Raw genomic sequence first — 14,306 nt, forward strand, 5'->3', positions numbered from 1 at the left:
CACCGGAGTGCCTTTTGCACCAGGGTTTCCACTAGTACCAGGAGGACCAGGAAGACCACGGCCTCCTGGAAGACCAGGAGCACCAGGAATTCCAGAAGGTCCCTGTAGAGAGCCAAAAAGGGATCGGGATTAACAGAGCTCAGAATTGCTGGATTGTGCCCAGTCCAAAAGTGATCCTCATTAACGCAGTGCAGCGAAATACACCGATGTGAAAAGTACCCACCATTTCACCCTTGTTGCCGGGGCTACCAGCTCTTCCAGGAGGACCCTGGAAAAGAGAATTATGTAAATAATTGATGCTGCTAACCTATCATGCTTAAACCAAAGGAGTCCTTGGGCTTTGTGAAGATTCTGGGCCCATGCCTCCTAGTCCTCCTTTGATGTTTCCATACCTGAGGCCCAGGGGGCCCAGCATGACCTTGAGGACCAGGTTCTCCTCTCTCACCAGGACTGCCACTAGCACCAGCAGGGCCAGGAGGACCAGCTTCACCCTAAGAAAAAACAGCCACAGTGAAAAAGGAATGAATTTTCACTGGAGTCATGACTAAATCTTCACGGCTTCTTTCTCTTCTTTGCACGATTTAAGAAAAACTACCATGTCACCTGAGTGCAAGAGCCAGATCAATTCAGCTAGCCAAAGCTGAGGCTCATGGTCCCAATACATTCCAATAAATGTATGCTGCATTGCTCCTTTGAGACTCTCCCATAAGGCTGCAAAAAGCAGTAGATCTAACAATGGATTGCATGTTAGAGTGGGCGTTTTTGAAGATTAGCTCATGCTGCATATGAAAACACATAGGTTCTACGTTTGTGAACAGTGCAACAGCAGCCAGAAAAAGGAGTGCCCATAAAATGAAGATGTATGGTGACAGCTGTTCAACTGGAAAAAGGACAAAATCTGATGTTAGCGCATATATTTAGCTAAATACCTTAAAACCCGGAGAGCCTGGAAATCCTGCAGTTCCAGGGGGACCCGGAGGACCCTTAAAAAGTGAAAGAAATACTATTAATACAAGAAGTAAAAAGCCATATGGATATAACTACTCCAAAGTTTTAAAAAGATGTCTGATTATGACATTATTCTCTGAATAATGAAACACCTGGCAAAATAACCGAAACAAATCATGTTGTAGAAGATGAACCTTGGCTAGACCTAAAACATCACACCTATATGTCACTTCCCCTGACTTCCATGCTCAGCAGAATTTTTGTTATAAGATAAAAAACCACATAAATTTATCATGACAGACATTAAGTTATAAAATGCATTAAAATTTGTATTAAGAAAAGAGATGTAAGAAAAAGAAGTCAATTCAAGTGTTACACATACATAGGGGCATGCTGAGGTTTCGTCATGAAGACGAAAAAAACTTTTGCACACTTCAGCTAAATATTGCCTTTGATAAGACTGCTCATTTTTTTCTGCATAGAGAACTACAGTTCTATCCAACTGCATGTTCCCTGAGTAGAATGCGTCTCCAGATATATGCATTTTCTGATATAAAGTGTTAGAAGTCTCCTATTTTTGCTGTAGGCTTCAAGAATCTTGACTAACACTTGAAGAACACGAACATTTGAATTCAAACTGTAAGTCTTACAGGTGGGCCTGATGCTCCTGGGGCTCCATCTTTGCCACTGGCACCCTATGGAAAGAACAAAGGTATGAGCATTTGCTTGGAAGCAGAACCCATCTTCTAGTCCCATTGCTCACAAAGCATCTTTTTGTGTTTGTACTATCCTCCTCAGTTTACCAAAAATCCAAGGATTCTCCAGGTGAGACATTCCAGAATAACCATTAACTAAATATTACGGAAGGAATATTTATCGCTTCATGTGCCTTGCACTGTAATAATACGACAGGAAAATAGATACTTAAGAGATTTCTTAATGAAATGACAGTCACAAGCATCACCCGTGTAGCCAGTTTTTACAGTTGAATATGTAAAAATCACAATACTGGTTAATTCTAGTTCACATTCAACGCTAAAATTTCACTCCAGAAGCCTACAGAATGTGATATCTCAGCAGGTGTGATTGAAAGCCCACTGCTTTAAATCACTGAGACATGATAGACTAGGTCTGCCACTGAGGATATGCAGATGTTGTAAGAACACACTGCTTGTTATTACAAGTTAGTAGAGCTTTGTTAATTTTGCCAAATGCTATCAATTGTGATTTCTTTCAGGACACTGAATATACCTCCTAACCTTGGTGTGAATGCAGCTTTTACCTTCTTCCTGCAAGGAAGTTCTGAGATTAGGTTTTTTTCTCTCTTGCTCTTTCCTTCCACTCCACCTCCCTGTTCTTATTGGATGAACCTAAGCTTTTGTTGAAACACTAAGCTTCCCCACAAAATGAATCTACTCAGTTAAAAAAGGAAATAATAACACTGCCCACAAGTTGTAAGTCAAAAATGTGTCGTACTTAACTGTCATCTTCAGCTGGAGACTAATATGTTTCCATACGTGATTTTACAGATGCTATGTAGTTATCCAATCCCTTACAATACAGCTATTTTAAAATAAATCCATGACCAGGGAATTCCCAAAATACTGAAATAAAATGTGCTGCTCGTTGATAAGATCAACAGCCATAATTAATTACTTACAGGGCCACCGGGATTTCCAGGTCTTCCTCTTTCACCAGTTGGACCTCTTGGTCCCTAGAAAACATGAGAAAACGAGTCTGCCACACAGCTTCCTGAATACATAGGGTCTACCATTTCTTTTCTTTGCAGAGCTCAGTATCGGCAATACACGTAGTAGGGTAATTAAAATAAAAATGAGTTAATCTGTTAAGAAAAAAACACCACTGGCACTTCTATTTACATGCTACATGCTAAAAATATTTACCGGTTGGCCTGGTGATCCGTTTGCTCCAGGTTGACCAGCTTCACCCTGTGGTGTAAAGAAAACACCAAACAATTACAGAATGAACTGTGGTGAGACTGTTTATTGGTTTATTGAAGAGGAAGAGACATGGAATTAAGACAATCCAATTCTCTGTGCCTGACCACGCGGTGCTGAGTGTCCACAGCATACACTGATGTCTGTGAAATGTAAAATGTGTAAAAAAGTGCCAGAACAAAATATCTAAACAGAAAAGAAATAATTGGGAAGATCTGGTAATTTATTATTATACAATAAAGTCAAATGATCTGAGGACGTCCTCTTATTTTTGAATCATGGCTCTTTCACAGCTAGAAAGTCAGTGCAATATACGGTTTACAAAGTCCAACTCTTATCAGCATGATTCTCATCCTTTTCATGGAAAGGTTCGATAAATTTCAATACTTAATGGCTTTCTGTAAGAGCATAACATGCAAAGCATAGCTACATAACAAGTAATGGAGAACAGTAATGTACAAAAAAAATTACTAGCTATTTTACCTTTGGACCAGGAGCACCACTGTCACCTCTAGCACCATCTTTTCCATCAAAACCCTGTGGGAGAGGAAAACCAGATCTGTGAACAGTATTCAAGTACGTTGTTTCTTATGATTATTGTAAATCTGAAAAGAACTGAAAACGCCTTTGAAAAACAGTAAAATCTTTTACATGTTCTTATAGAATTGGAGTAGCAAATACAGATTTTATTTTTTAAGAAAATGCTACGTGAGAAAACTAGAGTGACAGAGTATCTCTGTGTACATGGAATAAATTGTGGGCTCCAGATTACACTGCTGAGAGCTCACTCTCAGTCTCATTTCAGCTGGTTTTCCTACCATCGCACAGATCAAATATTGATATTAAAAGAGAGGTTTAAATACATTTTACTGACTGTACATTATAACAGACATAGAATAAAAGCTAAATATAGTTGTTATTTCATTAGCATAACAGGTGCAAGCTGACTGCTTAAAGCAGACAATAGAAACAATTTCTAAAATGAATTTATAGCTATAATTGCTTACTCTTTATTTTTGAGGTACAAACAAAAAGTAGAAGTGATGAAAAGAAGAGCCTTTATGTACCTTCTTGAACTTTGGTTGATTTTACGTACATTTATATTATTTTCCTTCATATTTAAAGCTATAACATCATAAAATTAAAGAAGGGTGATGGGGATGGAATCACGGAACAGTTATTTATACGATAGCTACAAATCTAAATCAATCTTTCATTTTTATCAGTACAGTTCATACTATATAATGTTTACTTATTTTGGCCCTGCAAATGCTTTTACAACAATTATTTTTCAACTGCATATTGTCTTACACTTTATACAATCTATTATGAAAAAACTGTTACCACAGTAAGTTAGCAAGTTGGCTGACAAATACTGCTTTCTAGCCACTCACTTTAACAGTGTAGCCTACATTGCCACTGTTGGTCACTCAGTGTTCTTTTTTCAAAACATTAATTCTGTTTAATAATACTTGCATTACGTGGTGCATAATCGCTTAGATTTATCACGTCATATACGTATCTTCATAATACTGAAACACTTTCAGGTAGACTTGGATCTCAGTGTAAGTGCTGTGCAAGATGGAGGAAACAACTTTTGCCTGTGGGATTTTATAACTGCAACAGCACATGAGCACAGAAGATTTTACATAAAGGAGCCTATTTTTAAAAGAGAATGCTATCAGCTACCAGAAAATTTTCTGAAGGAAAGTTTGGAAGCCTCCACACTGCTATTTCCATTAGGTAAGAGCAGATGTTTTTCTGTAATGCATGCTTTAACATGTCATTTTGCACAGGGCACTGCAATTGAAGTAAATTGATATAAATTGCAGTAATTGAGATCAAATTGAACAGTCTGTATCACGGAAGGTCAGATTACATTATCCAGAAATTAGCCTTTAATTTTATCTCTTCAATGGCAGTTGAAGAATCACAAAAGTGCAACACCATAACTGAGATTATTTAGTCTGGAGAAGAGGAGGCTCAGTGGTGACCTTATCCATCCCTACAAATATCTGAACAAAGCTTCTGGTGAGGTGGGAGTCAGCTTCTTCTCCCAAGTAACTAGTGATAGAACTAGAAGGAATGGCCTTAAGATGCACCAGGGGAGATTCAGTTTGAACATTAAGCAATACTTCTCCAAAAGAATGATCCAGCACTGGAGGTGCCCAGGAGGTGGGGAAGTCACAGCCCTTGAAGGTGTTCAAGAAATATTCAGATGCTACACTGAGAGACATGGTTTAGTGGGAACTACTGGTGATAGGTAGACGGTTGAATTGGATGATCGTGGAGATCTATTCCAACTTTGGTGGTTTTATGATTCTACAGCTCAGATTGAGCTACAGACTCCATGGCTCATGTAGATCATTAGATCTCAATATATTCAGAATAGTCAGTACTTACTCGTGCACCTTTCATTCCAGGCATCCCAGGCATTCCAGGGTGCCCTTTGTGACCCTAAACACACAAACACAGAAAGATGAGCAAGTTACATGCTTACTGTACAAAGGGCGCAAACCACCACTCATTATGTGTCATGTTCATTAGCATTAGAGTAACATAAATTGAGAAAACAAATCCTGTCATTAGATAACTGCTTGTGGATTTTTCATACCGGTAATCCAGGAATTCCACGGTCTCCATTCCTTCCTGGTCTTCCTGGTTCTCCCTATAGAAAAAAGGGAATTTTTGACTTCTTTGCTACTGTTTCAGTTACTGACAAAGAACTGGTCCTGGTACATCAAGATGAGTGGAAACAAGCAGAAGAAACTTCAGATTAAGACAGCAGGAAAATTACACCAGGGTAAATGTCTTCTGAAAAAACACTGGCAGAATTAACACAATTTTTATGAAGATATTGATTGACAAGTAATAAATTTAAATCCACCCCTTAAGAATAAGTGGAATCACCACAGATAAACTTGTTTTTCATGGTGAAACACTCAAAACGAACACAAACTACTCGATTGCCTCTTTGTACTATAACTATGCAGGACTTCCAGCTGTGAGTCAAAAGATGGCTTTAAAACCTTAACTTGCAAAGCAATACTTGTAGGGAGCAGGTAACACCTTTATCATCCTCTCATTTTTGTAACTGCTAATTGAATTATTTTGCAGCTGATGAAAAATAATTTATGGTTAGAGGCTTTTACGTTCATTTGTTTATTTTTCCCTTAATCACATTGCCTGCTAAAGTTGAAACTTCCTCGGAAGGAAAAAATATCTCCTGTAAGACAAATACAGTTTCTTACAGTCATGGTGTCCAACCAAGAAACTGGCAAGTTAAAGATTCTTAAATGCAACACTGTCTGTGCGCTCTTCTATCTTTCTATTTGATGAACTCCTGCTTTTCCCATTCCTGAATCTATAAATATTATGATTAATAATGAACTTACATCTTTTCCTGGTGGACCGGCTGGGCCTATCATTCCAGCAGGGCCAGGAGGACCCTGAAGAAAAATAATGAATATTAAGTATAATGTAATAATGTAATTTCAAATTAAAAATGCTTTAGTTGCCATAAAACATTTGCACATTTGACACAGACAATAGTAAACAGATAGGGTGAACTGTCAGATTACAACCCACTTCAGCGATGACACAGAGATGCATGCTTGTAAGATCATGCCTTTAACAAATATCCTGGTAAGTAAAGTATACATACAGAAGGGCCAGGTTGTCCCGGTTCTCCAGGGGGACCTTGGTATCCATTAGAGCCCTATAATGCAGCAAAAGGCAGTTAATACATGAACAATTCCATGCACTGTGCTATGGTGCTACTGTATTTTATGACGATCTCATAACCAATCAGAATACGCCTCTATGAAAACAGAATTAAAACTACATCTCTAAAACCTCAAACCCTTTGTGTGTTCACTGAGCACGCACTCAGATTTCTATTTCCCTTTATCTCCTGTGACATTTCTGTGGGAACAAACATTTGGGAATTCTGCAATGGCTCATAGGCAGCGATATATTTTAAGGGCAAAATCCAGCTCTGGGGACAACACCCCACAGAACTGCTGTAAACCCAGAGCACTCATGGACTTCAGCACAGTATAAAACCCTCAGCTACTGAGTCTCTCCACTGAGATGGTAGAGCCCCCAAAATAAGAGGTGACATCTATCTGTAAAATTCTTCAGCTTAGTGTCTTAACAGTCAAAATTCTATCTAGTATTTCTGACAGAAAAAAGGATAGGCTCAGATAAAAAAGTCAGACATTTATGAAAACATTAATATTACTTACAGGGGGACCTGCATGACCGGGCGGACCAGGTGGGCCACTGGGGCCAGGGGGTCCTGGAAAGCCACTCTATATAGCAGATTAAAAAACAGTCATTATATCAGTGTAATACAGATAGAAAGCTTAGTGCAGCTGCAATATCACCAACAACTATTAAATAAATTTTACATATGAATGATTATTAGTACTGAGAAAAATCCACTGTGACATGCATCTGGTGCAGTAAGTGAACTCAGTTTAAGATGCTAGGACTTAATGAATTAAGGTTCTTGTCGTTTGTCAACAAAGCATGTACTTCTGCCATTGGGTTCTTTCCTGAACACAACAGTGTGAAGTCATAAAGCATACATGCTACCTGGACTAATCAAAGGACTCAGGAAGAAATTTCTGTGTACATAAAGAATAACTAAAATCAGTAGCACTGTTCTTCATTTAATGGGTAAAAAATGAATTAAATGAGTAAAAAAGCAAGGAAAATCAAAATTTGAGAAAAATGTTAATTTTTCTACCTTTAGCAGTAACAACTACAGCAGCATTTGAAATTGCAAACAGAAAAACTGGAAAATTATCACAGTGGTTTACTGCAGCTATTAGTGGTTCTTTAATTAAAAAAAAAAAAAAAAAAAAAAAAAACTTTTACTAAATTTAATTTTTTATATATTTGATAGAGCCAAAGAAAATGAATTACAGGAATTACATGAGAAACTGTGCTGCTACACAGCAATATATGCTACAATTTAATGTAGTACACAGCATGTTTTGCAGAATATTATTAAGTGGTGTCAGAAAAGGTCATGTAATACAGATGTTTTGGGAAATTTGTTTTTGTGATACAAGATTAACGGTATAGTTCTAGCACAGCAGTATATATAATAGAGTATATTACTATACTGGACATATATGACTTAATGCTCTTTCACTGATTGTCTTTTGTCTAAAGATGAGAATCACTAATAGCTGCTATTTTCTAAGTCAAAAAGTGTACCAAGTGGCAGAGTAGTCAGTGTAGACTGGGTTGCTGTCAGTATAAGAATACAATGGGCAGTCCCTCTTTTAACTGCTGCAAAACTTTTAGCACAAACTAAGGCTGGATTCAACATGGACTGGAATCATGAACTCAGCAGGTGCATTCTACTGGTCAGACATCTGCCTACAAACAAACAGATGTTATACTTTTTCAGGGTACACACTGGAGAGATAAACTCAATATTAGGAATGGCGTTTGCTCACTACCAGTGTCTCCAGACTGCGAATAAATGACTGGATTTTCATTAGGATGTGTACTAAGGTAAAGGGTCAAAACAGTACATGGCAGTTATATGAGCAAATGCAGAGAAACAGAAGTGTAAAATACAAAAATCAGTCCACATGCAGTAGAAGGACACTGGAAAGACAGGAACGGAGATGTGTGACTGAGAAAAAACCAGGCACCGTATTGACAGAAGTCAATACTACAGCTGTTGTTTTTAATTTTATTATGCTTCCAGATTATTTCAGTTTGGATATTAGAGTTAACAACAAGAATCTATGTAATGTTAATGATAAATGTTGCTTAGTTTCAGTGACTTCAGTCACACCTGCCTAGCCCTGCTCTGCTACTGAATCTGCAGTCATATATTGCATGATCACAAAAATACAGAATTGAGGGGGTTGGAAGACAGGTATCATTGAGTCCAATCTCTCCTAAAGCAGGTTTCCAACAGTAGGTAACACAGATGGATTTTCATTACGTCCAGAGAAGGAGAATCTACAGCCTCTCTGGGCAACCTAGTCCAGTTCTCTATCACCTTCACTGTCACCCTCACGTATACTGCATGATGCAATATAAAAGAACAGGCGACAAATATATATACACACACACACCCCTCTGGTTGAAAATATTCTAGCATGACCAATTAAGTAAATATTTAATTGCATTTATGAATTTAATTTAAATCAAAACAAGATGTCACTAAGCTTCTTGTTGAAAAATACCCTATTAGAGAGAAGTAACTATGTTTGTTAACTTAAAGGTAACCCTGTTATCAGCCTGGTTCAGCACACCCCATATGAAGACCATAAGTTACCAAAAGTAGATGATATGAAAAGCTGTAGGAAAAACTGTAATGAGCTGAAAAAAAATGAACAAACAAACAAATGCAAACATGAAAGACTTAATAGACCAGTGTATGAATGATCACATTGGCAAATGAATGAGCTAAAAATAAACAGGTGAAATGAAAGGTATGAAAACAATGAACTACTGTCCAGGACAAACAGCTGCCAGAATTAAGCAACATTTATTTCACTGGATGATCTGATGGAACCCTGAAAAACAATAAATTTGCTTGGGACTGTCTGGACACGTTGAAACACGTGGTACCAAACATGGCTATGCAGCATGAGGTTAGAAATCAAAATTACTCTTAAATGAAGCAGCAGCTCACTCCAAAGAATAGCAATTAACTACATCCATCACATAACAGGTTGCCTGAATCAAGAAAGATACTTTCAGATGTCAGTATGATATCACTGCTGTAAGAATGCACCATGTCACTAGTGGTGAGTATCTAAAACTCCTGGTGTCTAAAAGAAAAGTCGTGAGTTTCAACTTTTGCCATCTACTTTATGTTGGAAACAAAGCAACCCAAGCTTTAGCTCACTAAGAAAAAAAAAAAAGCTTTGAAAAGCTTGGGTCAGGCCTAGCAGGAAGGTACAGTACACAGTCTGAATAGCTGTGGGTAAAAAAATTCACAATCATAAAATGAGAATGTAAAAAGCTCTGACTCCTGAGACGAAAGGAGATTATAGCAGGGCTTTATTTACTTGTTATCAAGTTAATGTGAGTTTTGGAAATGTGAGCACGTATGGAAAAATCAGACTGAGTAAAGACAAGATGCTGTTGAATTAATAAAGGAAAACTTAGCACAGTAGAAAAGGTTAAAATGCAGTGGAGATTGAGGAAAGCTGTCATGAGAAGAATACCAAGCAGATAAACGATGAGGATACACAGAGAAAAAAGATAAATGCTGGGCTAGCATAAAAAAAATGAATCACAAAGATGTTAGAAAGCAGAAGGTGAGACAAGGAAAAAAAGAAAGAAACAAGGCAAAGAAAAAAAAAACCACAGTAGATAATCTATAACTACTTTCTAGAATCATAACAACAAGAAAACTGCACATATTACACTTGCAGGCAACAATTAAATTTAAACTTAATTTGTTAAATTCTAATCAGGATACACAGACATCCAAGGCATAATCTACAAGCAAGTTTTTTTTTTAAATTACAGGACAGAGAAAAAGTTGATCATCTTACAATGGCCTGGGGAGGATAACCCATGCCAACTGAGCCAGCCTTCACATCATAGGAGTCATACTGTGGAGAGAAACTCTGTAAAAGAAATAAACAGAAAAGAAAAAAAAAAAAAAAGAAAGAAAAAAAAGATGTTTGCAAGTGTATAATCAATGAATGTAAAGATCTTATAATTATGAAATAAGCAAGACAATTTGGCAAAGTTTGGCAAAGTATGATATAACAAGAAAAAAGACAATGGATACAATGCTCAACCCACATCCTGGGCTCAATGCAAAACTCCAGAAAAGAGACCTCCAAAAGAGATCCTTTCCCGCTGGCAGTCAGCTCTCAAAAGGCTCTAGGAGAGATGGAGCCAGGCTCCACCCCTTCCAGCAGCACAGGTGAATTGCCTTCACCTGTGCTCCCATGGCTGACTCATTGCTCACCTCAGGTGATCAACCAGAGGTTCAGGCCGAGATTCAGCAGTTCTCATACAGCTACAAGTCAAACATTTTCATATGTTCGTATGGTAAATGAATAGAATTAACTCATTTATATATATTATTTAGTATCATCCATAAGACTAGCCCAGCTAGTACCTTTTTTGGTCATGGAAACATCAGCTTCCTATGCTGTGAGCGTACACTGTTTGTCCTTGCAACTGGGCATCACCTGAACCCCAAAACTGTCATTATCTCCTCTTTTCATTCTCCATTACCTCTCTTCCATCTCTAACTCCCCTCACCCCCAATTTTTCTTTCTTGGACTTAGTTGTCTCCCAAGAAAGTTGATGAAATATTTTATTTTGCACAGTCCAACAGTCTATTATTAAAATATCTTTTACCTGTGGCTAAATCATGAGTCATTTTAAGGCATTCTGTAGCAAAAAAATCTCTTGCCTGCGTATAAGCCTATTCCTCTTTGAGTCTCAAAGAAATTTTTTTACCTCCTGACTGGGAATTTACACATCTCCAAAAATGAAATGTTACGTATTTTTTCATAGAGCCATTTTCCATCTTTGCCTTTCTTCCTTTCCACCTTTGATAATTCATAAACAGCCCTCCCTTTTGAGGCCAGGCAGTACAGCCTCAATGCTTTGGACAATTTGTCTTAAAACCAATGAAGTTCAGTTGAAATTATGGAGAGAACACACGTCTTGTAGGGCTTTGTGACAGCAGACAGCATCTCTGACATGCCCACTTACATAAAATATTAATGAATTTTACAATCAGTTTTTAAAGAAAAGCCTACGTAAGCCTTTTATTTGACGCTGATTTTGTTCCTCAGATGTTGGGGAACTTAGTTGAATAATATGGCATTAATGCAGGTAAGCGGTTGAAAAGAAAAGAGTGAATATAAGCAGTGTTCTGGTCGATGATCCAAACCACCTCAGACTGAGCATTTCCACTGGCCTGGTGAAGAAGGATCCTCTGCTACCGGTATCAGTCACTGCACTCGGTTTCAACACCACTGGAATGGGAAACTAGTTCAGTTAGATACTAGATACTGTCTTGTATCTGCATGTGCCAGGCCCAAAGCGCTGGCTCTCCTGTTGTGTTATTGTGATGTCCACTGAGGGTGGTTAGCTAACCAGCTGTACATCTCTCCAACTGCCCAGTCCTTATCACACAATTGCTTTCAGAATGAAAAAGGAAAATAAAAGGCATCTTTCCTTAGATTTTGGCTCACCTGTGCACAGGAAGAATATATGGAAGCTATGAAACTGTGGAAGCCTATATTCAAAAGGAACAACTGTTTTATCATAAATTTGTAACAGTTTTGCACTTTGCATCTTGTAAAGCTGGCCTTGCTCGATTGCCTGGGAAACAATGAGACCTCTTCTCTAAGTGCTAACTGTGAATCAACAACTTAACAAATCCAGCTGCACAGGATCTGCAGTTTGAATTCCCCACGATGCAGCACAAACCACTTAGAGTACAACAAAGAACACTGCCACATTCTGAAAAAAGTTAAGATGAAGAAAATGTTTAATTCAATTAAAATACATTGCTGAGCACAGCTACCAAGGCTACTCGTGCCTAAAAATCACGGCTAATTCCCTTGAGGATGGATTTTTAGATATCCAAAGCTGAAACAATACTAAAATGTCTTCATGATTCAGCTAATGCTGGTAGTATTCATGCTACACCGGGGTCACAGGGTTTTGGGCCGTCACCCCACTAAGATCTGAGGAGCTCTTTTGCTATGTCTGCTGTTCAAAACAGAACTTAAGGTTTGGTGGGCCAAAAATAAAGAGGCAATGTAACAAATAGCAACCAAAATGGCACTCCTCTGCAAACAGAGGACCTGAGTTTCAGTTTAGTTGCCTGGGGATGTTTTCTTTTTAAACATGCACTGAGCAAAATAAAGGAAAGTGAGAGAGATCCATAGTCTTTAAGCTTGAGGGAACATACTTTCTCCAGCACACTAATCAGATATTTCTGAGTCATTTAAGACCATCATCAGGTATGGCACCAGATGTTTTTAAAAACAAGATAAAACTGAAATTTAACTGCACTTCAGCCAAGTCTCACAGGAAGAAAATAAACAAAAATCCCAAACGCTGTTACTCAACTGAGTTTTTCAAAGGGACAAATTACAGACAGATGCCTCTGAAAGCATCGTATGTGTGAAGGTACAATGAATAGGTTCTTCACTGTTTTGAAAATCACTCCCCTATGTATTTTTTAAAACAAAACCAAAGGGATAATACTGTGATTCACACATTACAGGATGTCTCCTATTGCCAATTCACCATAAGCCTTGTGGGTGAAACGAAGCATCCAATGACATATTGCTATTAACTATATTGTGTGCGAAGTTTCTCCAGGACACGTCCACCTTTCAGTCGTGGGCTCCTTGTAACACTGTGCTGATTTACCTGCCTCACGGTTTTCTGAGGACTGGAAAAGGCTGAAAGACACCCAAGATTTACTGCCACCCCACTCATTCTTTATTCACCTCTGGAAATCATTGCCAGCCTAACAGAGCCTGGCTTTGGCTAAAGGTTGGATGTTGCTTCTGAGTAACAAAGTAGAAGCTGATCACAGTGATTACTTACACCTCCGCTGATGCTGGGACATGACTGGCAGATACCAGGGGGACCGGGAGCTCCAGGACTCCCTGGCTGTCCTGGGGGCCCAGGGGCACCAGTTCTGCCCGGAGAACCAGGAGATCCCTGCCGAGACACAAACATAGCACATACAGACATTAAAGTTTGCCTCAGAGTGCAAGGGCATTGTGGGACAAACACTTCGATTCATAGCAAAGCACATGCAACTGGGGTGGGAAGCTTCCTCTATGAAGCATAACTAGGTGCACACCTGATCATTCAAGAAAGAGACAGACAGTAGGCAAAATTCACATGATGAAAAAATTACTAGCAGGTAGAGCCTTACTGCAACCTAAGTTTGATCAAGCACATTAGAAATATTAAACTAGTCAATTCCTGAATGTGAAATTAATACTGCAAGTTGAATCCAGATTTTTTTTTACTGGGAAAAAATAAAACAATAACAAGTAGTACAGTTTGAAGTAAGTTCTCTCTCTTTTTCTCCAACCTGAATTATTTGTGTTGAAGCTAAAGAAATTACTTCAAAGTAACTTTAAGGCAGATCTGAAGACAATGCAGACATCAAGTAAAACTGGTTATTTCAGCAGTCCGAATGGGATTTATAGCACTGTAAGAACTGGCTTTTTATTTTGTTAGTTTTCTTGAGAAAAAAATACAAACAACCCTTTACTTACTGGGTCTCCCTTGGGGCCTTGCGCGTACGGAAGCTAGAAAAAAAAAGGAACATTAATTAAATTAAGAAAGAAAGCCAAAATCAAACTGAAAACTGAATATATGTATATGAAACAAGATGAAAAGACATTTAAA

General features: G+C 38.2%; 1 protein-coding gene across 1 annotated transcript in view; it reads right to left on the reverse strand.

The window, feature by feature from the left end:
- The window catches only part of COL3A1 (collagen type III alpha 1 chain), a 52,058-nt gene that overhangs the window by 19,539 nt on the left and 18,213 nt on the right, over positions 1-14,306 (reverse strand). Inside the window, exons 3-18 of the mRNA XM_042874438.1 lie at positions 14,174-14,206; positions 13,488-13,604; positions 10,448-10,522; positions 7,154-7,219; positions 6,571-6,624; positions 6,302-6,355; positions 5,521-5,574; positions 5,310-5,363; positions 3,390-3,443; positions 2,853-2,897; positions 2,609-2,662; positions 1,599-1,643; positions 930-983; positions 393-491; positions 224-268; positions 4-102 (exon numbers count right to left, since the gene is read on the reverse strand). Of these exons, the coding sequence (XP_042730372.1) occupies positions 4-102; positions 224-268; positions 393-491; positions 930-983; positions 1,599-1,643; positions 2,609-2,662; positions 2,853-2,897; positions 3,390-3,443; positions 5,310-5,363; positions 5,521-5,574; positions 6,302-6,355; positions 6,571-6,624; positions 7,154-7,219; positions 10,448-10,522; positions 13,488-13,604; positions 14,174-14,206 (1,002 nt within the window). The remainder of the gene's footprint in view (positions 1-3; positions 103-223; positions 269-392; positions 492-929; positions 984-1,598; positions 1,644-2,608; positions 2,663-2,852; positions 2,898-3,389; positions 3,444-5,309; positions 5,364-5,520; positions 5,575-6,301; positions 6,356-6,570; positions 6,625-7,153; positions 7,220-10,447; positions 10,523-13,487; positions 13,605-14,173; positions 14,207-14,306) is intronic.

This window comes from Lagopus leucura, unplaced genomic scaffold (genome assembly GCF_019238085.1).
Source record: "Lagopus leucura isolate 7727_CA_CO unplaced genomic scaffold, USGS_WTPT01 Super-Scaffold_100012, whole genome shotgun sequence".
Classification (NCBI taxonomy): domain Eukaryota; kingdom Metazoa; phylum Chordata; class Aves; order Galliformes; family Phasianidae; genus Lagopus; species Lagopus leucura.